This window comes from Amblyraja radiata, chromosome 19 (assembly GCF_010909765.2).
Source record: "Amblyraja radiata isolate CabotCenter1 chromosome 19, sAmbRad1.1.pri, whole genome shotgun sequence".
In the NCBI taxonomy this organism is placed as follows: domain Eukaryota; kingdom Metazoa; phylum Chordata; class Chondrichthyes; order Rajiformes; family Rajidae; genus Amblyraja; species Amblyraja radiata.
Window position 1 is genome coordinate 22,924,528 of NC_045974.1, and position 27,987 is coordinate 22,952,514.

At 43.2% G+C, this 27,987-nt stretch overlaps 1 protein-coding gene across 3 annotated transcripts in view; it reads left to right on the forward strand.

The window, feature by feature from the left end:
- tmtc3 (transmembrane O-mannosyltransferase targeting cadherins 3) overlaps positions 1-27,987 on the forward strand; it is a 56,283-nt gene that overhangs the window by 15,356 nt on the left and 12,940 nt on the right. For all 3 annotated transcript variants that reach the window (XM_033038019.1, XM_033038021.1, XM_033038020.1), the window contains 8 exons: positions 1,520-1,635; positions 3,781-3,953; positions 7,060-7,312; positions 8,272-8,420; positions 20,541-20,661; positions 21,571-21,682; positions 22,995-23,098; positions 26,305-26,474. In XM_033038019.1, the coding sequence (XP_032893910.1) occupies positions 1,520-1,635; positions 3,781-3,953; positions 7,060-7,312; positions 8,272-8,420; positions 20,541-20,661; positions 21,571-21,682; positions 22,995-23,098; positions 26,305-26,474 (1,198 nt within the window). The remainder of the gene's footprint in view (positions 1-1,519; positions 1,636-3,780; positions 3,954-7,059; positions 7,313-8,271; positions 8,421-20,540; positions 20,662-21,570; positions 21,683-22,994; positions 23,099-26,304; positions 26,475-27,987) is intronic.

The window sequence follows — 27,987 nt, forward strand, 5'->3', positions numbered from 1 at the left end:
CGATATTCCAGCATCTGCAGTTCCCTTTTGAACAACTCCTACTCTTTGCTTCCTGTCTGCCAGCCAGTTCTCTATCGACATCAATACTGAACCCCCAATGCCGTGTGCTTTAAGTTTGTATACTAATCTCTTAAGTGGGACCTTGTCGAAAGCCTTCTGAAAGTTCAGATATAACACATCCACTGGTTCTCCCTTATCCACTCTACTAGTTACATCCTCGAAAAGTTCTATAAGATTCGTCAGACATGATTTACCTTTCATAAATCTATGCTGACTTTGTCCAATGATTTCACCACTTTCCAAATGTGCTGCTATCCCACCTTTAATAACTGACTCTAGCAGGTTCCCCACTACCGATGTTAGACTAACTGGTCTGTAATTCCCCGTTTTCTCTCCCTCCCTTTTTAAAAAGTGAGGTTACATTAGCTACCCTCCAATCCTCAGGAACTACTCCAGAATCTAAAGAGTTTTGAAAAATTATCACTAATGCATCCACTATTTCTGGGGCTACTTCCTTAAGTACTCTGGGATGCAGCCTAACTAGCCCTGGGGATTCATCGGCCTTTAATCCATTCAATTTACCTAAAACCAGTTCCCGGCTAACCTGGATTTCACTCCGTTCCTCCTTCTCATTTGACCACCGGTCCCCTGCTATTTCCGGCAGATTAATTAAGTCTTCCTTAGTGAAGACAGAATCAAAGTAGTTATTGAATTGGTCTGCCATGTCCTTGTTCCCCATGATCATTTCACCTGTTTCTGACTGGAAGGGACCTACATTTGTTTTAACTAATCTTTTTCTCTTCACATATCTATAAAAAGTTTTGCAGTCAGTTTTTATGTTCCCTGCCAGTTTTCTTTCATAATCTATTTTCCCTTTCCTAATTAAGCCCTTTGTCCTCCTCTGCTGGACTCTGAATTTCTCCCAGTCCTCTGGTAGGCTGCTTTTTCTGGCTAATTTGTATGCTTCATCTTTTGTTTTGATACTATCCCTGATTTCCCTTGTTATCCACGGATGCACTACCTTCCCTGATTTATTTTTTGGCCAAACTGGGATGAACAATTGTTGCCTGATCCGCATGCGTATTTGTCAATGTGACTGGACCAGGATACATTGTTGGTGATATTTTTTCAGATCTGGAGTTTGTAGGGGCAGCACAGTGGTGCCGCGGTAGAGCTGCTGCCTTACCGGGTTCGATCCTGACTACAGGTGCTGTCTGTATGGAATTTGTATGTTCTCCCTGTGACCGCGTGGGTTTTCTCCGGATGCTCTGGTTTCCTCCCTCGGTCCTAGATGTACAAGTTTGCAGGTTAATCGACTGGGTAAAATTTTTAATTGTCCCTAGCGTGTAGGAAAATGTTAATGTACGGGGTGATTGCTGGTCAGCACGGTCTCAATGGGCCGAATGGCCTGTTTCCATGCTATATCTCTAAAGTAAAGTAAACTGGAGTCTTTATTGCTGTTACTTACAAGGGGTACTGATCTGATAGAATTAAATGACAGATGTTCTTCTACTTACAGTGTGGACACCCATCGTGGTCACTATAACTTTAGTTGCTGCTGCAACATTGTGCAAAGAACAGGGAATAACAGTCATTGGCATATGCTTTGTGTACGAAATCTTTGTTGCCCAAGGGGTAAGTAACATCCTGTGAATGGTTTGCTCATATTGTTGGAATAAATATTGTAGTTGACTCCCTTACAGTGAATATTGAAGATGCCTTTCCATGTTTATGGAATCAATTCCATTGAAAGACACAAATAGGCGGAGTAACTCAGCAGGTCAGGCAGCATCCCCGGAGAACATGGCATGGTGACGTTTTTGGGTCGGGACCCTTCTTCCTACGAGTCCCAACCCGAAATGTCACCTATCCATGTTCTCCAGGGATGCTGCCTGACCCACTCAGTTACTAGGTATGTTACAAAACTTACCGTTTGAGGGGGGGGGGGGGCGGGGTTAAAACGGGGTTTTTTCTCGACCTGGTCCTGAATTATATTTGTTGGAGTGCAAGATTTTGCTAAAGAATCGTTCCTACGGCCGTTCTGTGTGTTTAAAAAAAAAATTCACCCGACAAGTTAATCGCTGGAATGATTTTAAAAGCAGCTTCTGAAGCCGTCAATGCCGACAACTGGGACGGATTTTATGGAGGACCAGGTAAAAGAAAGTAGTTTATTTTTATGTATAAAAATGTTTCTTAAGATGCATTTAATTCACATTTTAAGTTGCGAAACGGTGATTTCCCCCCCTCCCCCCCCCGAAGAACCGGCAGTGTATTTGCTGCAGATATGGGGGTATAAATTCACCGCAGCCTCAACGTTCTAAATGGTCCCGTTCCAGAAAATCCCACAGGCAAGCTGATTAATGGCCATTAATTTACAGGCATTAAACATTAAATTCCTTCCATTTGGCCTATAAACCCATGACAATGAGATTTAAAAATTATGTTATATTCTGAATTCTTGTGTGAATGTTATTTGGACACTTAGGCTATTTAAAAATATTAATCTATTCTTAAGAAATGGATAGATGTTTAGATCTAGTAATTGAATTTTGTAATTAGCTACAATTAGGTAACTAACTAATTATATGCTTTAATTTCAAGTAATCTAAGTAAGATTGTTTCATATTTGTTTCAGAATGCTTCAATCTATAATAACTGAAATTTTATTTCAGTTCTCTTAAATTTTAAGAAAGTTATCGGCCATTAAATATTCTCGATCACAGCTTTTGTGTTGTCAATGAAAAAGCAATAGGGAACAAGATGCCAATTTCCGAGTATGAAAATGGCCATAACTTTTTTAATACTGAAGATATGAAAGTGAATTAGGTGTCAAATTAAACTTCTTTTTATGCTTTATCTGATTTGAAAGACTTGATTTTTTGAATCTCAAAATTTTGTAACATTACTACAGTTACTCCAGCCATTTGTGTCTTTCCTTGGTAAACCAGCACCTGCAGCTTCAATGTTTCTACAATTCATTTCCATTGGCAGGTGGGGTGGTAATCAAAGTATCCAAATTGAGGATAATTAGTGAAGATAATAGGAGGGGAATCTAGTTAATAATCAAGGGATGAAGAGGATGTAGAGGAGGTGTTGGCCAGATCTCTGGCCCATTTTCCAGACACTCAGATGGAGTTGTTAAGGGGGTCACTGGTATAATAAAAATATGTATCTAACAACTCTGTGTGTAACAAACATGGTTGGCCAAACAACCTGTCTGTCCCCTTGTTGCACAGCTCTATGATTCTATTTTGGCTCAGCTTCATGTTTCACAACTTTTTGATATTCATAAAAATAACACCAAGTGTTTGAGAAACTCAACAGATCAGGTAGCATCTCTGGAAGACATGTATGCATTAGGCCTGAGGCAATTGGACTACCAGAAGGGTTGATTATTCCACTCTTTAGAATTTAGGGATACAGTGCAGAAACAGGCCCCTCAGCCCATTGAGTCCACGCCGACCAGCGATCACTTTGTACACTAGCACTATCCTACACACGAAAGACAATTTACAATTTTATCAAAGCCAATTAACCTACAAACCTGTACGTCTTTGCACTGTGGGAGGAAACCGGAGTACCCGGAGAAAACCCATGTGGTCACAGGGAGAACGTACTCATTCCGTGCAGACAACACCTGTAGTAAGGATCGAACCCGAGCCTCTGGCGCTGTGAGGCAGCAATTTTACTGCCGCGCCACTGTGACACCCCGCCGCCTTTCATTGCGAGTTGTTGCATTGTTAAGAGGGTGCTTTACGCTGTGATTTGGTTTTCTTACAGTTCACTCTGCATGTTCTCAGAGAGATCGTCGTTCACATGGTACAAGGGAAAGGCTATCTACCATCGTGGGTGCTGCAAACTCTGATCAAGCTTATATTTTTGATGCTGAGCACACTTCTCCTGGTTATAGTCCGTGTTCAGGTCATCCAGTCCCAGCTACCAGTTTTCACCAGGTAGGATATTCCCCTTCAGACTTAACTGAGAGATTGTGTAGTGGTGGGTTGGTAGGTGGGGAATGGTGGAGAGAAAGCTGTTTGAAACTTTGCTCCCCATAAATAAGAAAAGCTATTGAGAAATTCAATTAAAAACAAATTCTGTGAAACTTATTTTTCTGACGAGAATAAGGTTTAGTTTATTGTCACATGTACCAAGGTACAGTAAAAAGATTTTGTCGCGTGTAACCAATCAGCGGAAAAACTATACATGATTACATTTGATCCATCCACAGTGTAGAGATACACGATAAAAGGAATTGTGTTTACTGCAAGGTAAAGTCTGATTAAAGATAGTCTGAGGGTCACCAATAAAAGTGTTGTTGTAAAGAGTAGTATTAAAGTTCCTGGGCAATCCATGCAAAGGTCCACGTTGATAGTGCAGAGAGACAAGGTTAAATACCACCAAGACATTAAGCTACTAATGATTGTGACTTTTTTTGATTAAGTGATTGATGCCCATTCAGGAAATTTGTAACCACTTGCTTGGAATGGGTGGGGAAGAGAAGGGGTGGGGTGGGGGATTGTCTTATAAGGCATGTTTGGACAGGCTTTGTTTTGAAGAGGGCGACATGATTGAATCATGAGAGCGTGAAGGGTCTTGGCAAGATGTATGTGGCGATATTTCCTTTTTGGAAGAATCAGTGATAGGGGGATCTTCATTTAAGACTGAGTCTTTAGATCATCCTTCCTTGAAGCTTACGCTGTCTACAGTACTTGAATATATTGAAGGTGCTGGAAGATTGATTCTTGATGAGTAATGGAGATAGAAGGGAATAGGAGTTAAATTCAGCTCAGCCATTTTCTCATTAAATAGAAGAGGAGGCTTCAGGGACTGAGTGTCCTACTCCTGCTTATCCAGAGACGTGAGTTTAATTGTCAAATGTACCGAAACGGAACAATGGTATTCTTGCAAAAACACATCAAAAGATAACATCATAAACACAAAAGTTAAATGAATAAAAAAGCCCAATATAACCCACACCAAAATAAATTGATACGGTTGTAAAATATAATAACCCTATTCTATTGAGCTAAAGCTAAAAGAAAAACAGAAACTGTTGGAGGAAGACACAGTGCGGGTATAACTTAGCTGGTCAGGCAGCATCTTATAAAATAGACGGGCAATGTTTCGGGTCGGTACCTTTTTTTGGCCTGTTAGATGACCCCAGTGGGACAGGCCAAAGTTCCTCCAGCAATATGTTTTCTTTTGCTCAAGATTCCAGCATCTGCACTCTTGTGTCTCCAGATTTGAATGCGGTTTGGGTTTCATCACATAGCCAAATTGGTTTAATGGTTAATCTTGCCTGGCCAGTAGATGGGGCTGTAGATTGACTGAATTATTGAGCTAGCAGCTTTAATTAAATTACTTAAGAATCAAAACTCAGTGGAAACATCATGTACATTTCTACAGGCTAATAACTGCTGAGAGTCAAAGGTTAGAAAGGATACTAATGCAACTGGATCAATAATTATATAAAATTTGTCTTTTCGCGATAGCCAAGCACGGAATTCAATTTTAATTTTTCTCAAAATTGTACATCAACTCATGCCTGTGCTGTTTGGTTGCAACGGTATTTTGCATAGGAAAATTGTGGGTCTAAGCCCCGCTCTCCATTGATGTTCAGCTCCAGTACAAATGACTATTCAATGATTCAATGATACTTTATTGTCACGTGTACTTGAGTACAGTGAGATGCTTTCACTGTATCCAAGTACACCCCAGTAAAATCATACCGTGGACCTCACCTAGGCAGTACACAAGAGTCACCACATTTCTGGCATTGACAAAGTTGCAAAAAGTTCATCAAACACACCTGTACACAGCAGAGAACCAGGCCTGCTGCCTTCTCCCCATAACCTTTGACACCCTTACTAATCAAGAACCTATCAATCTCTGCTTTAAAAATACCCAATATCTTGACCTCCACTGCCATCTGTGGCAATGAATTTCACAGATTCACCACCCTCTGACTAAAGAAATTCCTCCTCATCTCCATTCTAAATGTCCTTTTATTCTGAGGCTGTGCCCTCTGATCCTAGACTCTTCCACTAGTGGAAACATCCTCTCCAAATCCACTCTATCCAGGCCAAAAGGAGGAGGATTTGGTAATTCCCCTCTCAATTATGTTTGTAAATGTCTAAGATTGACAGTACATAAAATTAATGTGGGACTGTGTGCCATACACTGCACTCTATCCAGGCCTTTCATTATCCAGTAAGTTTCAAAGAGAATGTCATGTTGGCTTTCATAGCGAGAGGATTTCAGTATAGGAGCAAGGAGGTCCTACTGCAGTTGTACAGGGCTCTGGTGAGACCACACCTGGAGTATTGTGTGCAGTTTTGGTCTCCTAATTTAGGAAGGACATTCTTGCTATTGAGGGAGAGCAGTGTAGGTTCACCAGTTTAATTCCCTTGATGGTGCGACTGACATATGGTGAAAGAATAGATCGACTGGGCTTATATTCACTGGAATTTGGAAGGATAAGAAGGGATCTTATAGAAACAAATAAAATTCTTGGATTGGACAGGCTCGATGCAGGAAAAATGTTCCCGATGTTGGGGGAATCCACACCAGGGGTCACAGTGTAAGAACAAGGTGTAGGCCATTTAGGACTGAGATGAGTAAAAACTTTTTCACCAAGAGAGTTGTGAATCTGTGGAATTCTCTGCTATAGAAGGCAGTGGAGGCAATTCACTGGATGTTTTCAAGAGAGAGTTAGATTTTGCTTTTAGGGCTAATGGAATAAAGGGATATGAGGAAAAAGCCAGAACAGGGTACTGATTTTGGATGATCAGCCATGATCATATTAAATGGCTTGTAGGGGCCGAATGGCCTATTCCTGCACCTATTTTCTATGCTTCTATTCCCCCTTGTTCATCAGTCATCTGTTGTAATTTCTGGCTGAGTAAAAACCCGGTGTAAAATATGGTCAACAAGCACTCTGTCAAACTCCATAGGGTACTTTGTTTTCGGGCAAAGCACAGTGTAAATGCAGGTTTTATTTTATCATTAATGGGATTGATCTTTACACTTTGCTGATACTTTTTGAATTTGCTGTGGCAGATTTGACAATCCAGCTGCTGTGAGTGCGAGTCCCTCAAGACAGCTCACGTTCAACTACCTCTTGCCCTTGAATGGCTGGCTCCTTCTGAATCCATCAGAATTGTGCTGTGACTGGACAATGGGAACAGTCCCACTTGTGGAATCAATCCTGGACGTTCGAAACCTCGCCACTCTTGCTTTCTACGTTTTAGTGGCCCTGCTGATCCTTAACAGCCTTCGCAACCCTGGAGAATCATCTCAAGTTGTACTAATGGTAAGATTTCAAAGACGTCACGTTTAATTTAGAGATACGGCGAGCCCGTTGAGTCTTTGCCGACCAGCGATCCCCATACCCTAGATCTATCCTACAGGTTAGGGACAATTTTCAGAAGCCAATTAACCTACAAACTTGCATGTCTTTGTAGTGTGCAGCTGCACCACTGTGTCACCCCGGAGGCATTGTGTAAGGCATTAGCAGAGATGTTGGTACTTAAGTCTCAGACCAAAGGCTTGAGTGCTACAAACTTACCCAGAAGTCACATTATCATCGAAGCATTCAGGCTGACTCTTGGAAACTAGCTAATTAAGGCTAAATAAGAAATACTGACTCAACTAATCATTTAAGCAGGTGCAATGAAATATTTTGCCAACTTATCTTCTTGAACTGAATCTGAACTGAATAGTGATTTGCAAATTTTTGCCCTCATCTGTGTTCAACTGTTACCAGGAGTCATAGGAGCAGAATTAGGACATTCAGCCTATGGAGTCTGGTCCACCATTCAATCATGGCTGATATTTTTTCCTCTCAGCCCCATTCTCCTGTCTTTTTCCAGTAACCTTTGACGCTTTTACTAATCAAGGACCTATCAATCTCCACGTTAAAAAAGACCCAATGTCTTGGCGTCTGTCGCCATCTGTGCTAATGAATTCCACAGATTCACCGCCCTCTGGCTAAAGAAATCCTTCCTATTCTCAAATCTAAGGCTAGGTCCTTTTATTTTGAGGCTGTGCTCTCTGGTTCTACCTGCCATGTTTTGTCCTGCTCCTCCTTTCTTCTGGCTTTCTTTCCTCCCTTCCCCCTCACCCCCCCCCCTCCCCATCAATCATTCTGAAGAAAGGTCCAAATCCGAAACGTCACCTATCCATGTTCTGCAAGGACACTGTCTGACCTGTTTTGTTGCTTGGCAGATCTTCCATTTTAGGAATGATTCAAACTATGCTCTCTTCTTCTAGGCACTTTCTTTCATGGTATTGCCCTTTATTCCGGCATCAAACCTGTTCTTCCCTGTGGGCTTCGTGGTAGCAGAGAGAGTGCTGTATGTACCGAGCATGGGGTTCTGTTTGCTGGTTGCCCATGGATGGAAGAAGATAGCAGGAACAAGGTACTGTCTAACTAAATGTTAAACTTGAGTTACAAATAGCTCTGTATTGTTTAGTTTAGAGATACAGCATGGAAACAGGCCCTTCGCCCCACCGAGCCCTTGCCGACCAGTAATCACACTAGTTCTATCCTGCACACTAAGGGCAATTTTACAGAAGTCAATTAGCCGACAAAACTGCACATCTTTGGAATGTGGGAGGAAACCGATGCTCTCGGAGAAATCCCATGCGGTCACAGGGAGAACGTACCAACTACATACAGATAGCACCCGTAGCCACCCGTAGAATATATTTCAAGTTGTGACCTGATGGTAAGCTGGTGTTTCCTACTTGTTACTGAATATAGTTCAATATATTCTTCATTAGCTTACTGCGGTTTGGGATGTCTTGAGGTCCAGAATGGTGTTATCGACATCAAAGGTTATAAAGTGTGTGCTGTGTTAATAAAAGTAGGAATTAACATCCGTGTTTTTAGCATGTCTCCCGCTAACTCGAGCAAATTACTACAGGCGGTCATATTCAAACACAAGATGAGGATCAACTTAATTTTCACAACTCCTCAATCTGCACTGTTGGCAAGTCTGAACAGATCTCGATAACACCAGAGTATATTTTTATTATCTACAAAGTTAGTTGTAAAACTCAGCATAGCTAATTCACAGACATCCAGGAGCATCTGGTTCTAGTTGGACTTTTAAAAAAACACATTGACACTCTTGGCTCACAGAATGATGTAGCTCGGGCGGAGGTCCTTTGGCCCATCATTTCAGTGCCAGCCCTTTGGAAGAAGCTATTTGATTTCCCCTTTGCTCTGTCTTTTCCTCATAAACGTGCACCTTTCCCACCCAAGTATTTGCCCAACCTTTTCTACAAAGCAAGTTTAAATAGAAAGGGCTAAACCCGCTGAAGTGTGATAGCATCTGAGGTGAGGTAAACAAAGTTAAAGTCTTGCGAACCACTTCCAAGTTTTTATTTTGTCAAGTCAGATGGAATGTTAACTGTTCCTCTCTCCAAAGCTGCCTGACCTAATTGAGTGATTCCAACATTTTCTGTTTATAATTTAGAATTCCAGTGGTCATAATATTTTGGCTTTACTGCAATGTATTTGGATGATTAATATCACATTTTGTCCCCACGGTTTTTGCTTTGTTCTTGGCTGGCTGGCTAATCTGAAAATGTCTTGGTAGGTCCAAGTAATTGCAAAAGCTGTTTTCTTCTCGCTGCTCAATGCTTGGAGCAGCTCTCTCTTCTCACCTTAAACCTATGCCCTCTAGCTTTAGGCTCCCCTATGCTGGGAAAAAGGCCATGATTATCCACCTTGTCTATTCCCTTCATGATTTTATAGACCTCTGTAAGGTCATCCTGCAGCCTCCTGCACTCTCGGGAAAGTCCTAGCCTATCCAGTCTGACCTTATGGCGTCGCACATTTATTTTGAGAGGACTAGAATATAAAAACAAGGATGTAATGCTGAGGCTTTACAAGACTACATTTATAAGACTACTTTGTAGACCACATTTGGAGCATTGTGATCAGTTTTGGGCCCCATATCTGAGGGAGGATGTGCTGGCGTTGGAGAGGGTCCAGAGGAGTTTTACGAGAATGATCCCAGGGATGACTGGGATAACATTCCTCCCCTCATCTTAAACCTATGCCTTCTTATTTTTGGTACGCTTCCTGTGGGAAAAAGATTCTGACTGTTCACCCTCTATGCTTCATACTCTTACGCACTTCTATCAGGTCACCTTTTATCCTCCTTTGCCCCAGGGAAAACAAACGTAGCCTATCAAATCTCTCCCCACAACTAAATTCCTCCAATCCTGCCAACATTCTGGTGAATCTTATCAAGTCCTCCCAATCACATAATTCAACCAGAACTGCGCACACTAGTCCAATTACATCCTAACCTGTATTTTGTAAAGTTGTAATCTATGCCCAGACCTATAAGGGAAGCGTGCCATATTCTATCTCCACCACTTCATCTCCTTGACTTGCCACTTTTGGGGAATTATGGACTCAGACCGCTTGGTCTTTCTATTAATTAACATTCCCGAGTGCCCTGCCATTTTACAATGTTCAACCGCTATTTGACTTCTAAAAATGCATCACCCCAAACTGTGTTGAGATTAATCCTGTGCTCTACCCACTTTTCATTCAATCAAAATCTTGGAGAACTTTCCTCACTACTTACAATGTGGACAATGTTTAGTTTAGACATACAGCATGGAAACGGGCCCTTCGGCCCGCAGAGTCCACATCGATCATCCGTTTACACTAGTTTTGTTATCCCACTTTCTCATCCCCACCCTACACACTAGGGAGCAATTTTACAGAGGCCAATTAACCTGCAAACCCGCACCTTTTTGGGATGTGGGAGGAAACCAGAGCACCCGGATGAAACCCATACAGTCACATGGAGAATGTGCAAACTCCACACAGACAGCACCTGAGGTCAGGATTGAACCGGGTCTCTGGTGCTGTGAGGCAACGGTACTACCAGCTGCACCACTGTGTCGCCTTAGTTTATCCACCAGATAACATCACTGGGGAAAATAAATAGCTGATCTGTTATTATCACATTGCTGATGTATGATTTGGCTGCACGGACTCATAGTTTATAATGAAATAAACGAACTACATTTCAAAATGTGGTTATTGCCAAGTTCTTTGGGTAATTTTGCTGGTTGTCAAGTAAACAGCATAAATACATTTTTATGGGATCCTTCCATCCTGCTTTACAAAATAGCACCACGTTTGTCCATTGTGAATCACTTGGCCAAAATCTCAGGATGTGACTCAGCTTAATATCCCTCCTCAAATATTCTTCTGAAAATACTGACTCATAATAATATTGCTTGCCAGATTTTTTTAATTTGCAAGATCATTATGATCCAAGAATTGAGGAGTATCTCGTTTCCTTCAAACCTTAACCCGTTCTCATCAGCATTCTTGGCTCAGAGTAGAAAGCAGATAGAAATGATTTTTTTTTTTAATTCACTGAATATTTGGGGAGGAGAAAATTCCAGAACCCTTTATCCCCAAGAACATCTCTAATTCTCCCTTGGATGTATTTAATAATTTGATATTTGGTAGATAATTACTCAGGTTCATTAATCTTGGGGGAAACATTTTGTTCTCATTTCACTCTTCAATAGCCTGCCCCATATCCATGTGATCCCTCTCCTTGCCTCCCCATCTTCCTTCCAGAACATTCTTCCTGTATTTAGTGTGTCCCGTCTCCTCCAGTGTCCTTGCAGCACCAGAGAACCGGGTTCGGCCCTGACATCAGGTGCTGTCTGTGTGGAGTTTGCACATTCTCCCTGTGACCACGTGGGTTTCCTCCGGGTGCTCCAGTTTCCTCCCACATTCCATGGATGTGCGGGTTTGTGAGTAAATTTCCCTTAATGTGTAGGGAGTGGACGCAAAAGTGGGATAGCTGAGGAGTGTGAATGGATGATCGATGGTCATCGTTGACTCGATGGGCTAAAGGGCCTGTTTCCGTGCTGTATCTCTAAGCTATGTAGTTCTTTTAGAATACCGTAGGTTTTCAAGCTATCCACACTCATTCTTCTAAACTCCAATGAATATAACCCTAATTCACCCAGGCTCTAGTTAATTTATTGTCACATGTGCAAAGATGCAGTAAAATACTTGTTCTGTAGGCTATCCAGGCAAATTTCACTATATTTGAGTACAATAGATCCTCTTCTGGAACAGCATGCAAAGAGTTACTATGTTCCGGTGCCATCCTTCAACTTCCATGTCTCTGTAAAGGCTGTTCAAGTAGATGGGCAATTCATTATTTTCTCATTTTAAGGCCTGGTGTCCTGATGGCACTGGATGGATGAAGTAGGGGTTCACTTGGCCCAGCGTGATCCTGTTGGCACCTTGCACCGCTGCACCATGCAGCTGCCGCAGGCTGCACTTGATCCGCACGCTCGCCTAGCTGCTTTATACATCAGTCCTGCCTTCTCAAGAACGAGTCAGGTGACCCTTCTACTCAGCAGTCCAGCGCAAGAGCATTCTTCCTCGCATAAGGAGACAAAACTCCGAACACCGAATACACTATCGCCCCATGCCAGCTGGGCTCTCCTGTCACCGCTGGTTCTGCGGTTGCCTCTGCACCTAGGCTCAGTCATTGTTTCGCGGAACACCTCCGCTCAGTCCATGCTCTCTCTCTCTCTCTCTCTCTCTCTCTCTCTCTCTCTCCGTTCCTCCCCCTCTCTAGTCCTTGCTAGTTTTACTGTTCGCATCCATACATCCCTTCATTATCACCTCTTCCACAGCCAACAATGGACCATTGTGGGCTCCACTTTCCCTTGGTCATCGGTGCTGGCTCTGATTTGTTCTGAACCGTTTCATACCTCTAATTTCACTCCCCACCCCACCCCACCCCCAACTCTCAGTCTGAAGAAGAGTCTTGACCTGAAATGTCACCTATTCCTATTCTCAGAGATGCTGCCTGACCGGCTGAGTTACTCCAGCATTTTATGTCTATCTTTGGTGTAAACAATAGTCTGCTGTTCTTCCCTGCACCACTGTTTCAGCTAATCTCTCCCACGCACTCGTTTTGTTTATTTCCCACTTGCGAACTGTTCAGCTCCTCAGGAACGAAATCCTGTCGAAACCTGGGGAGGACCTGTGTAGCTATTTGAGGGCGAGGACGGATATAATGCGCTGAAGGGCCTGTTTCTCCAATATGCCACCGTAAGGCTGTCATCCTTTTGGAATGAGAGTCCCACTGTTCACATTCAGTACAAGAGGTGACCTGTAAATGGCTGATGCCTTATAGGAGTGGAGGCCTTCCTGGCAGTTCCCGAGGACTGCTGGCAGCACTACAGCTAGCGTGCAGAGTTTATTTTTATTTATTTATATATATTTTTGGTGAACTTTCTAAATTGGGCCAAAACACCTCGCAGCATTCCCAGAGGCAATTTGATGCCAAGCCACAACTAGGAAAACATGGTGGCCCAGCTATAAGCATTGCTGCCTCACATCCCCAGTCATGCAACTTGATCCTGACCTTGGGTACTGTCTTTATGGAAGTATACAGCAGTGTAACAGGCCCTTTAGCCCAACACGCGTAAGCTGACCAAGTTACCCTTCTGAGCTAGTCCATTTGTCCCATATCCTTCAAAAATTTTCCTATCCATGTACCTGTCCAAATGTCTTTCAGATATTGTTATAGACCTGGTAGACAGAAAATGCTGGAGTAACCCAGTCGGACAGGCAGCATCTCTGGAAAGAAGGAATGGGTGACTATTCAGGTCGAGACCCTTCTTTATATTGAAGAAGGGTCTCAACTTCTTCAGACTGAAGGGTCTCGACCCGAAACATTACCCATTCCTTCTCTCCAGAGATATTGCCTGACCCACTGAATTACTCCAGCATTTTGCGTCTATCTTCGATTTAAACCAGCATCTGCAGTTCTTTCCTCCACATTTTGTTGTTGACCTGCCTCAACTACCTCCTCTGACAGTTTGTTTCAGATACCCACCATACGGGTCTCCTATGAATCCCCTCTCGCCTTCAATCTCTGCCCTCTAGATTTAGACTCCCTTACCCTAGGAGTGTGGAGTTTGCATATGCTTCCTGTCATCACGTGGGTCTCCTCAGGTGCTGTAGTTTCAACTCGCATGCTGAAGCCAGGTTATGTAGTCCTGTAAACTACCTGCTAGCATACATAGGCGGTGGAGCAAACCAGGGGACAATGATTGCGGTGTGAAAGAAGGGAGGTTGCAGGCCGACTATGGGATAAAGGAGGATGATGAGAATGCCCTGCTGGAATCCTGTATGGACTCGATGGGTTTAAGTCCTCAGCACCTTTCATGCAGAAATACTTAACAGCTTGGGGCAGCTCAGTGGCACAGCAGGAGAGTTGCTGCACCAGATCCTCACTATGGGTGCTGTCCGTACGGAATTGGTACGTTCTCCCTGTGACTGTGTGGATTTTCTCCAGGTGCTCCGGTTTCCCCCCACACTTCAAAGAAGTACAGATTTGTAGCTAATTGGCTTCGGTAAAATTATAAATTGTCCCTAGGGTGTAGGATAGTGCTAGTATACTGAGTGATTGCTGGTCGGCGAGGGCTGAATGGACAGAAAGGCCTGTTTCCATGCTATTTCTCTGAAACTTAAAGCTATGTCAAAGATAATTTGCCACCAAGCTATGGTAAGAAATTAGGGTAGGTGATCAAGAGTTTGGAAGGAAAGTTGACCGATGGTAAAGATGAAGATAGAGGGAGATAACCATGAAGAAATTTGGTTTGTTTAGGACCATGGCAAGTAAAGTCCAGTAGACTAAATCTTTAGAACAATTTGAGCTGCCATTTTGATACTTGGAATCACACGTGTATCTCTGAGTGGACCTATTCTGACAATTCCAATATTTGCTCAGTCTCAGCCAAAGGCAAGCAGATCTAGTCAAAAAATATTCTCTGGGGTGTTGATGAGGTGGCGGAATTCCACAGTTTTGATGAAGAACAGTTGGATGGAATGTCTACCAACAGCTATTTCATGCATATCAGTTTGGTTTATTGTTATTGTCCTGTGTTCCGTTCTACCCAGTCGGTGATGAGCCTACACATGATGGCAATCAAGCCCTCCACCGTGTATAGATACAGGATAAAGGGAATAAGGTTTAGTGTAAGAGAAAGTCTGAGGGCGTCCAATGAGGTAGATGGTAGCACAGGACCGCTCTCTAGTTGGTGTTTGTTAGTTCAGTTGCCTGATAACAGCAGGGAAGAAACTGTCCCGGAATCTGGAGGTGTGTGTTTTCACGCTTCTGTACCTCTTGCCTGATGAGAGGGGAGAAGAGGGCGTGACCAGGGTGAGACTCGTCCTTGATGATACTGATGGCCGTGCTGAGGCAGCGTGAAGTGTAGCTGGTTCGATAGAAGAGAAGTTGCTTTGCAGGTGGCAGAAATTTTTAAAGTTATTTCTGAAGTCATCAAAGTTAAATTGGACCCTAACCCAAAGCTAATAATATTTGGAATTCCGGATTTACATCTATCACTTACAGTAAATCAAAGAAATTTCTTTGATTACTGTTTGATAATTGGGAAAAAAATCATATTGAAATTTTGGAAGGGAACATTATCCCCCACAACCAAAATGTGGGCAACAGAGATGATGGAGACGTTACATCTGGAAAGAATTAGATTTGTCCTATTGGACAAGTATAATTCTTTTGAACAGATATGGTCTCCATATATACAGTATTTAGAGAAGTAGCTGTTCTTGGCAACACAGCTCGGCGTACACCCTGCAGGATTTGGTGAGAATAATTCATTTTTATATTGGAATTAACATATATGTCTTTATTGATATTATCACTTGTAGTAGTGTTATTAATAATACATATTGTGGTTACTCAAATTTTTTGTTCGTTTCCCTTTTCTTTCTTATATATAATCAAATTATTATTTAATCACTCTCTTAATGATTTATAACTGTTCTATTCTTTCTCTATCATTATTTCTAAAAAAATAGTAGATAAGTATTACTAGTGTTTTACTTAATGCAAATTGAATTAATTTGATATAAAGTTGTTTGATGCATTGTAATTGATTACCTTTAATAAAAAAATATATTAAAACAAAAATAAAAAATAAAAAAAGAAGAGAAGTTGCTTTGCAGGTGGCAATGGTTGCAACACATTAATGAATTTCATCCTGCTTTGGATGAATTTTTCTTCAATAAGTTGTACATCCAATTATTTTTAGACTGTTAGTCAGAAATCTCTCATGCAAAGTCGGAAAATTGCTTTTTCTTCCTTGGGTTACTTGGAAACAGAGAACATAGAACAAATAGCACGGCACACAAACAGGCCCTTCAGGTCACAATGTCTGCACTGAACATGATGCCAAGTTAAACTAATCTCCTTTGCCTGGACTTGATCGTCAGATCATTCATTCATTCCCTGCATATCCATGTGCCGATCTAAAAGCCTCTTAAACAACATCACAATAACTAAAGCCTCTTAAACACCATCATAAAACACCACTCATCCTGGCAGCATGTTTCAGCCATCCACTGCCATTTGTGTTTTTAAAAAAAAGCTTAAAGCTAGACTAATCTTTGACATTTCCATCCTGGGAGAAAAAAGGTTCTGATTACCTTATCGATGCCTCTCATAATTTTGTGAAGTTCTATCAGGTCTCGCCTCAACCTGTGACACCTCAGGGGACGGAGTATTTTCCACATTTGGGACTAGTTTGCGTTTAAAGGAGAGGCACCACTCGAGGCGACAGATGTTTCTAGTAATTGTGAAAAGCAACAGACCCAAAGACTGTTGTTTGATGGACAGACACTAAATCTGGGCGGGGATCGGGGCCCAAGGGTAAACTGGAGCTGTCAGATTTTGCATTTGCTATTATGAAGCTGGCCTCGCTTTAAGCTGGACCATTGCAGCTTGCTACCTGTAAGCGAGTATGGTTTAGTGGGTATGGGTGGCAGTGGTAGAGTTGCTTCCTTACAGCTCCAGAGACCCCGGTTCAATCCTGACTATGGGTGCTGTCTGTACAGAGTTTGTACGTTTTCACTGTGACCACATGGGTTTTCTCTGTGTGCTCTGATTTCTCTCCACAATTCAGAGACTTACAGGTTTGTAGGTTAATTGGCATCGGTAAAAAATTGTAAGAGTTTCCCTAGTGTGTAGGATACTGTTGGTGAACAGTGATTGCTGTTTGGCGTGAACTCGATGGGCCAAAGGGCCTGTTTCCGCTGAAGGCCAAAGTAAAGTAACATTCCTGGGTCAACATCTAGAAGTGTGGACCTTGGATCCAAAGACATGGGTTTGAATCCTACCTTACCAGTGAAGAAGTTAGAATGATTGGAAAAATTCAAAAATAAAATTCTAACATTTAGATTTTAGAGATGCAGTGCGGAAACAGGCCCTTCGGCCCACATAGTCTGCGCCAACCAGCGATCACCCTGTACACAAGCACTATATTATACACAAAGGACAATTTACAATTTTAATGTGTCTGTGAGCAGTTTGCACATTCTGTCTGTAACCATGTGGGTTTCTACCGGGTGTTCCGGTTTCCTCCTACATCCCAAACACCTGCGGTATTGTAGGCTAATTGACCCATCAATAAAACCCTAAAACAGACAGCATCTGAGGTCATGATCGAACCTGGGTCTCTGACAATGTGAGGTGGCAGCTCTACTGTTGCCTCACATGTGCCACCCTAAAAATCTTTTGTGTGACACCTTCTAAATTCAATTAGTCATTCAGCCCATTGTGTCTACTCTGCCATTCAATCAGGACTGATCGATCTTTCCCTCTCAACCCCATTCTCCTGTCTGCTCCTCATAACTTTTGACACCCTTCCTAATCAAGAACCTGTCAATCTTTGCTTTATAAATACCCATTGACTTAGCCTCCACAGCCGTCTGCGGCAGTGAGAACCTTAACGGAGATCTTAAAGTCTAAATGCATCACAATCAAATTAGTCAAATGTAATTTACCTTTTGGAAATCCGTTGATTTAGCTTAATCACATCATTATTATCAAGCAACTTCTTATCACTTCTTTAAAAAGAGCTTCAGCAACTTTGTTCTTTTGATATCAGGTGTGTAGTTTCCTGGTGGCTCTCTCACCCGTTTAAAGTGGTGTGATTACATTTGCTACCTGTAATCTCTGTGGACTGTTGTGAAAGCTGTGAAATTTTGGAAATTCCTAACCAGCACATCCACCATCTCGGAGCCAACTCTTTCACAGCCGTGAGGTGCAGATATTTCAAAATGGTGTCAGTCCAACTCATTTCTATTACTATTTTTTTTTCTCCTGTTCATTTCTTTACGCTTATTTACTCCAGTTTCCTGTTATTTAAAAAAAGGCCCTACTTTTACAGTAGTCATAGATAAGAAATGTCCAAAATGAATTTAAAATGGGGCAGTAGAACTAAATTGGCTTGATTGAAGTTTTTTTTCCCTTTAACTCTTCCATGTTTCTCTATCTTTTCAACGTACCTACCATCTGTATCTATAACTAAGGAAAGGTCAGAGAACATAGGTTTAAGGTGAGAAGGGAAAGATTTAATAGGAACCTGAAAGACAATGTTTTCACTCAGAGGGTGGTGGGTATTAGAACGAGCTGCCAGAGGAGGTAGTTGAGGCAGGTACTGTAACAGCATTTAAAAGACACTTGCACAGGTACATGGATTGGAAAGGTATCGACGGATATGGGCCAAACACAGCAAATGGGACAAATTTAGATGGGGCATCTTGGCCGGCATGGATGAGTAGGGCCGAAGGGCCTATTTCCATGCTCTATGACTCTGTGAACGGAACAGTGACTTTGCTGGTGCATGTGCAAACAAATCAGCAACAGATTACATTGTTGATTGATTTGGAGAATAAACATTTTTATTTTGTATCCCATATGTTGTCCATCTGTAATGGCCCTGAAAAGCTGATGTAATGAAGCAGGCTTTGTAGTGGTGCTTTGAACTTGCATTAAATGGAAATTTGGGAAACACTTCCAATTTATTTGTTGTTGATTATTAATATTAAGGACTTTAAAGTAAATACAATGGTTTACATAAAATCTGGTGTCCCAGATGCAGAATTATGCTTGGAATACTTCTGCTAATGCATTAGCTAATGCAATTATGTTTGTCCATCTATCCTTATGCCCCTGTCCCACATAGGAAACCTGAACGGAAACCTCTGGAGACTTTGCGCCCCATCCAAGGTTTCCGTGCGGTTCCGGAGGTTGCAGGTGGTTGCCGGAGGTTGCAGGTAGTGGAAGCAGGTAGGGAGACTGACAAAAACCTCCGGGAACCGCACAGAAACCTTGGGTGGGTGCAAAGTCACCAGAGGTTTCCGTTCAGGTTTCCTAAGTGGGACAGGGGCATTAGTCCATGCTCTGGTTTATGTCTGCCAAAAGTCTCCTGCTTCATCCAATTCCATTAATACATCCCACCACACCTTTCTCCCAGTGCTTATCCAACTTTCCCTTAAATTTATTTATACCATTGACCTCAATTATTCACAGTGCTCCAAATCACCTTTGCTGTACTGCACACATTTATTTCCTCTTGTCTGGAGAACGTGCAAAATCCGAGCTCAAGATTGAGCCTGGGTTCCTGGTGATGTGAGGCAGCAGCTCTACCAGCTGCGCCACCGCGCTGTCCTTATGCGTAGTGAGATATGGTGAAAAAGAGTTTGTTTTGCATGCTATACAGTCAGATCAAACCATACACGACTACAGCAGCCAGTGCGAAAAGAGAAAGGAAACCCAGTGCACGACATGGTGTATATTATGGTATCAGAATAATTTATATCATTAGGCTCTGACTAGGCTGTGTACAAGAACACACCAACTGATTCAATATGAAGAAGGACCCCAACCTCATGTTCTCCAGAGATGCTGCCAGACCGACTGAGTGACTCCAGCACTGGGGCTGGATAAAATCATTTTGCACAGGCATTTCAGTCAACAGTAAAAAAAAAAAGCCCAGATTGCATTTCTTTGAGGCCCCTTAAGACATCAGGATTCCCAATGCATCTCACAAACAGCAAATTGTTTTGTGGCATTGTACTGTGGGAAGCGAGGCAGCCATTTTGCATATGCCAAAATTTCCTGGACAATTGAGAGACAATTGAATGACCGAATGAACGCTTAGTAACAGCAAGGTACCTGAAGCCCTCTCCAATGATGTACCACACGACATTGCCCTAGGCTGTTTTACATAGATGACAATTGTGAATCGTGTTTTCATGAGTGCTTTATAATTATGTAAGCAACTTGGGTCAAGTACTGCCTATTATTTGTAGTAGTTTTAGATTTAGTTTGGCCCACCGGGTCTGCGGCAACCACAATCACCTACACACTAGTTTTGTCCGACACACTAGGGACTATTTACAGAAGCCAATTAACCTACAAACCTGCATGTAATTGGAATGTGGGAGGAAACCAGAGAACTGACGAAAACCCACTCAGTCACAGGGAGAACGTGCAAACTCCGTGCAGACAGCACCTGTACTCGGGATCGAACCTGGGTCTCCAGAACTGTAAGGCTGCAAATCTACCACTGCGTCACTGTGCCTCCTTGTAGTAAGAACTAATATTCTGCGCATTTTGCCAGTTCATTGACAAGTTTCATTTTTCTTTCAGATACCTAAAGAAGCTGGCTTGGATTGGTCTGACGATTCTACTTATTGCCCACACCAGTAAAACAATATACCGAAATTGGGATTGGGAGTCTGAATACACACTCTTCATGTCTGGTCTGAAGGTACCATGAAATTTTATTAGTTTATGGCAATTGGGAAGAAAACCTTGGTTCAGAAATGACTGTGAGTGCAATCATTTAAAACTTGGGATTTTTATTTTCTAACTGCCAAAGTGCTGTCGTAAAGCCAAACTTTACAGTCATTCGGCCTTTGGCCCAGCTCGCTCATGCTGAGCAAGTGCCTGTTTGAGCTAGTCCCATATGTGTGTGTGTATAGCCCATATCCTTCTCGACCCTTCTTATCCATATTGTTATTGTACCTGCCTCCACCATTTCTTCCGTAGCTTGTTCCATAGACTGTGTCAAGAAAGCTGCCCCTCAACCTTTTGTTTAGTCATTCCCTTTCCCTAATAATCGATTCCCCAACCGTGGGGGAAATGACTCTTGGCATTCACCTTTCCTATTCACCTCATGGTTTTATACACCTCTATAAGATCACCGCTCAGCTTCCCACAGGAATAAAGTCTGAGCCTATCCAACTTGTCCCTATACCTCAGGATCCCAGGCCCCTTTGGCAACATCCTCGTACATCTTCTCTGCGCCCTATCCAACTTAATGACATCTTTCATGATGCTGGGTGACCAAAACTGAACATAATACTCCAAGCCTCATTAAGGTCTTGCACAATTGCAACACAACAACCCAGTCTCTATACACAATGTAAAAACAAAGAATTGCAGATGTTGATTTATACAATAGATAGACAGAAATTGCTGGAGTAACTCAGTGGGGCAGGCAACTTTTAAGGAGAGAAAGGACCTGAGCCAAAACGTCATCTATCCTTTTCCCCCAGAAATGTTGCCTGAACCGCTGAGTTACTCCAGCACTTTGCGTCTAACTTCTATTCACAATGGCTTGAGTGAAGGCCAGTGTGCCAAATGTCGACAATGTTGAATTTTTTTTTAATTGAAGGTCAATAAAAATAACGCAAAACTCTGGAATAACGTGGGACATGCTTTGGAAAATGAGCACAACTATGGGAAGGCTTTGAAGTACTTCATTCAAGCCACAAGAGTTCAACCAGGTAACACATTTTTCGTACAGGTGCAGATGGCTTTTGCGGTTTCCTTGGGCGTTTCCCTTGTGCGGTTTTTGCAGACATAAGGAATGAATAATTGAATCATTTACCACTGATTGAGAGAGCATTTGACATGTTGGATATGTCTACTTTCACACTGTGAGAGAGAGAGAGATAGAGAGAGTAGCGACGCGATCTACTTATGTTGTGCTGCCAAATCTGACCCAGGAAAACTGGTTTAAAATTGGTGCGCTAAAATAATTTATTCACTCCACAATTAACTTTTTTTTAACACTTTGGGAACTGTATAGTTGCCAGCTGTCAGTCATGCTTTTGCACATGTTTCTACGTGTTTGTGTTTCTGTCCCAAATTATAGTGGATTTGTAGCTGCGTTAAGTTGCTTGAATTTAATGTGCGAGCTTGGAGCACCCAGTCATCCTGGTTGGAGGTTGGAAAAGTGTAAATGCTCGCAAAATGTTGGTAATAAAAAGGAACTGCTGAAGCTGGTTTATACCAATGATAGCAGAGATTCATGTATAGGACAGGTTTAGAGGGATAACACAGGTAGGTGGAACGTGCAGATGACACATGTTGGTCGGGGTGGGCAAATTGGGCCGAAGGGCCTGTTTCCAAGCTGTATAATCTGACTCTATAGACATAAAATGCTGGAGAAACTCAGGATAAGGCAGCACGGAGATGCTGGCGACGTTTCGGGTCGAGAACCTTCTTCAGACTCATTTTAGGGGAAATCTGGAAGGAAGAAACGAACAGGGTGGCTCAGTGGCGCAGCAGTAGAGTTGCTGCCTTTCAGCACCAGACTCTTTTTCGATCCTGACGACGGGTGCTGTCTGTATGGAGTTTGTACGTTCTCCCTGTGACCGCTTGGGTTTTCTCCGGGTGCTCCGTTTTTCTCCCACATTGCAAAGACGTGCAGTTTTGTAGGTTAATTGGCTTCGTTAAATTGTCCCTAGTGTTTAGGATAGAAGCAGTGTACAGGTCGGCACGGACTCAGTAGGCCGAAGGGCCCGTTTCCACGCTGAATCACTAATCTAAACTTAAAGGACAAATCAGGGCTGGCCCAGGCAACAATTGGGGTATCAGAGAACCGCTCTGCCTAAGGTCATCTGCTACCGGCCCTGACGTTTCCTCACCCCCCCCCCCCCCGCCATCAGTCTGAAGAAGCAACCGACCTGGAAAGTCACCATCCATGTTCTCCAGAGATGCTGCCCGACCCATTGATTTGCTCCAGCACTTTGTGTCTATCTGCAAAATGTTGTTGTAGCAGTGTGATTATTGTTTTATCTATTTATCACAAAGATGATATTGGTGCCCATATGAATGTCGGAAGAACGTACAAAAACCTGAACAAAACCAAAGAAGCCGAAGATGCCTACATGCTGGCAAAGTCTCTCATGCCACAGGTATTTTGACTGTTTACATCGTTAGGGAGCTCCTGAGCCAAGTTGGCACTTGTTAGGCAGAAACTCTTGGTTTCACTGCAGCATTTACTGTCCTCAGAAATACCGTGTGCTTATTTCTGCTCAATCCCCCCCAGCTTTGGTTTATTGTCTCTAATCCTGTAACTGTGACTCATTTCCGCAGTATGATGCTTTTCAGTTTTTATATGATTCGTTGTGTAATGAGTAATCAGTTTAATGTTATCAGGTGTCGCAAAACCTTTCTTAAATGATCTTTGGTTGAAAGTCAGGAGCTTGCGGTCATCAAGACATTAAATGCACTCTCCCTTTTATTAGAGTTGGCATTAACTCTGCATCCTGGCCCTTCCCTTTTACTCAGTTTAAGTAGCCAAAACCAACAGTGCCACAACAATTGTGCATAACCCTTGGTTTTTATCTATGAGCATTGGGTTTACGGACCTGTTATGATGCATCAAGTGAGAATGTTATTGTTCTGTTTCAGTACATGTGACAATGGTTCAAAGGTTTCTATAGTATCACATGTATCAAAGTAGAGCGAAATACTGTTTCGCTCTAGACTGTGACCATACAATAGGACCTTGCCCTGGTTAACACAGAATGTATACAACAGCCATATGCCATTTTGGCGCCATTTCACATTCCCAGCTGCGCCTGGCCACATAGGCCCGTCGCAACCGTCGCCTCAATTCCGGTCGTACTGCGAACCAATATCCCTCTCCTTGAACTTCCTCTTCAGCCCATGTTCCGGGGGGGGGTGGGGGAGGAGGCTCCCGCAGCCAACCATGAGGGTGCAGAAGGTAAATCCCCCTGTTCTTGTTACCAGGACTTTTGTCCAGCGTCCACCGCTGTCGCCAACCCCCTCCATCCTCCTCTCCCATTCGTGGTCTTCAGGGGTGAGCCTGGGCCGAGCTCGCCTCTTCCCTCTGCGGGCAGGTTCCCCGTTCTGCGGTGGCTGAGCCAACCACGCTGTTTGGGGCCGCAGCACGCCAGGTGATCTTCTCACCACAATTGATCCCTTCTCACTGCACGGACAATGAAATACTCTAGGCCGTTTGGAATTGCAGGTTTCTGCCAGTGCGGTCCTGCCCTCCCATCTACCTCATTGGAGACCTTTGAACTATCTTTTATATGGCTTTGTCTTGCACTAAATGTTGTACCCTTTATCCTGTATCTGTGCACTGTGGACAGTTTGATTGTAATCAGATATAGTCTTTTCTTTGACTGGATAGTACGCCAACTGGACCTCAGTAAATGTGATAATAATAAACTAAACTCGGGTTCAGTCAGATCCAGATCAGAAAAATCCAGATATTTGGATATCTCTCATGTGGCCCAGTGGTGCGGCGCCATAGACCTTGTTTCGATCCTGACCTCGGGAACTGTCTGTGTGGTGTTTGCACATTCTCCCTGTGACCGCGTGTGTTTTCTCTGGGTGCACCGGCTTCCTCCCACATCCCAAAGACGAGTGGTTTTGTAGGTTAATAGGCCCTCTGTAAATTGTCCGTAGTGTGTAGGGAGATGAAGAGAAAGTGGGATAACATAGAACTAGTATGAACGGGTGATCGGTGGTCGACGTGGGCTCAGTAGACCAAAGCCAAAAATCGCATTGTAAAGATTTAATTAATAATAAACAGTCACTCCCCATGAAATTTAATGAACTCTCCAAAATATTGCAGTGGATTAAAGAAAAATCACATGACTAAAGTCACATTGGATTTTTCCGATTAGCAAATGTTTTTTTAATTGTTTAGCTGCTATTTGTAATAATGACAGATTTTTACTTTAGTGTTTGTTATTGCTGGGTTTCTCCATCCCACCCTTCCTAAATAATAGAATGACATTGTCTCAGCCATTTCCTTGTTATTGCATTCCTTCTAAATATAATTAAGCTTTACAAAGTTGCAGAAACATAATTAACATAGAACAGCCCAGGAATAGGCCTTTCGGTCCACAATGGCCACGCCAAACATGGTGCCAAGTTAAACTAATCTCGTCTGCCTGCACGTGATCCATATCCCACCACTCCCTGCATATCCACATGCCTATCTAAAAGCCTCTTTCGTATCTGCATCCACCACTACCCCAGGCACCCACAACTGTGTGTGTGTGTGTGTGTGTGTGTGGAAAAAAAACTTGCCCCGCACATCTTTAAACTTCGCCCCCTCTCAGCTGAAACCTATGCCCCCTCGTCGTTGATGTTTCTACCGTGAGGAACAAGGTTCTGACTGTCTACCCTGGTAATGATGTTTGTTGCCGTGTATGAAATGTTGACATGATTGCAACAGATGAGGGAACATTTGCTTTGATATGTGGATGCACATCTCTGTGGACAGGGAACTTTGTCCAGAGATACAGCATGGAAACAGGCACTTCGGCCCACCGGGTCCACACCGACCATCGATCACCTGTTTACACTAAATTCTAAGTTATCCCACTTTCTCGTCCACTCTCTACACATAAAGGGCAATTTACCGAGGCCAATTAACCTACCAACCCGCATGTCTTTGAGATGTAGGAGGAAACCGGAGCACTCAAGTGAAACCCACGCAGTCACAGGGAGAACGTGCAAACTCCGCTCTGACAGCAACCAAGGTCAGGATCGCAATCAAGTCTCTGGCGCTGTGGGACAGCTGCTCTACCAGTTGTGCCACCATGCTGTCTGTACTGGGAAATTAGTATGTGTATTGTGTATTGAGGTAATTGGAGACATGCCCAAAAGCTGTGTTCCTTTTTTTATGAATACTGATCAAGAACCTGTACATATTCCACCAAAATATCGAATTGTGCCAATGATTCGAGGGCGGCACAGTGACGCAGCAGTAGAGTTGCTGCCTTGGAGCACCAGAGGTCCGGGTTCTATCTTGACTATGGGTCTGTACGGAGCTTATACATTCTCCCTGTGACTGTGGGTGTTTTCTCCGGGTGTTCCGGTTTCCTCCCGCACTCCAAAGACGTGCCGATTTGTAGGTTAATTGGCTTGATTAGCTTCGGTAAAATTGTAAATTGCCCCAAGTGTTTAGGATAATGGTAGTGTAAGGGGGTGATCGCTGGTCAGCACGGACTCGGTGAGCCGAAGGAGTTGTTTCCTTGTTGTGTCTCTAAAGTCCAAAGATTATTCTGTACTGTATTTTGTGGAACTCATCCGAGATTGACATTCAAATTTGTTTGTCTTTTCTCTTTTGAGAAAGATTATACCAGGAAAGAAGTACGCAGCGCGTGTCGCACCCAATCATCTGAACGTTTACATTAACCTGGCAAATCTGATTCGAGGGAATGAATCTCGCTTGGAGGAGGCTGACCAGTTATATCGGCAGGCAATCAGCATGAGACCAGACTTTAAACAGGCCTACATCAACAGGTATCAAATCACAGAAATTTAACAGTGTGAGGTGACACACTGACGCAGCCGTAGAGTTGCTGCCTCAGCGCCAGTGTCCTGGGTTCATTCCTGACTATGAGTGTTGTATGGATGGAGTTTGTATGTTCTCCCTGTGACTCCATGATTTTTCTCCGGGTGTTCTGGTTTCATCCCACGCTCTAAAGCCGTACAGATACGTTGGTTAATTGGCTTCGGTAAAATTGTAAATTGTCCCCAGCGTGTAACATAGTGCTAGTGTACGGGGTGATTGCTGGTCGGCACAGACTCAGTGGGCTGAAGGGCATGTTGCGGCCTTGTATCTCTGAAGTATAAGGTCCAAAGAAGTCTATACCTCCAGTGCCAGCCTTTGAAAAAATGGTCAAAAACAAGCTGGGGGAGGTCAGTGTGTAAGGCAGCATCAGTGGCGAGAGTGGCTAGCAACCAAGAGCTCCAGCTGGCCTTGGCGGGCGGCGAGCAATTCTTTGGCTAAATGTTTGGTTTCGTCCCCTTCACAACAAGCAGTCGTCCTCTGTCCGCCAAGGCCTGCTGGAGCTCCCGGTTGCTGGTCACTTTAACTGACACGCTGGCTTGCTGTCTTCCTCCAGCACTTAATTCTGATATCCATCTATCACTTGCCAGGCTTTACCCCACCCCCAGCTCTCTTTTCCAATTTGCTTCACCCACTACATCAGTCTGAAGAAGGATCCACTCCCAAAATGTCATCTGTCATTTCCCTCCATGATTGTTGAGATTGATTAGCACTTTGATTTTTGCTCAGGATTCTAGCATCTGCAGTCTTGTGCCACCACTTGAAAGAACAGTTGTGCTATATGGTCATACCCTTGTTTTTGTTCTTTAGGTTCAACACCCAAATACCTGCCCAACGCCCCTTCTCTCTTGCCTGTGTTCACCTATCACCTGCCACACTTTGGTGTACTGCCATGTGGAAAATTGGATTAAAGAGCAACTTTATTTAATGAGAGGGTGGGCGTGCAGGGTACAGGGACTGTTTTATTCGGGTCGACAAATGAAATGAATGGGTGAGTCTGCGGTGAGCGGAAGAAATTATAAGATAGAAGTGACAGTGATGATGGAAAGGGATAAAGGTGCGTGTGGAGGAAATGTAGGCGAGAGATGAATGAAACCTGAAATACCAGTTGCTTTCTGCGAATTGTTCAAGGTGTGGGCTTTGCTGGATGGTTAACTCTCTACAATTGTGTGAAACAGGGAAATGATAGAGAATGTAGGATAAATGATAACAAATCCACTGCAGATGCTGGAAATCTAAATCAAATACAGAAAATGCTGGAAATACGCGTCAGATCAGGCGTCATCTGTGGGAAGGGGCAGAGGCAGGAACGAGTGAGTACTCCAATGTCGGTACACCTTGCAAATAAGTACTCCTGTTTGAGTACGGATGGGGGTGACAGCCTACCCGGGGGTAGCGACAGCGGACGGGCCTCCAGCACAGAGACCGGCCCTGTTGCTCCGAAAGGTAGGGAAAAAAAGAAGA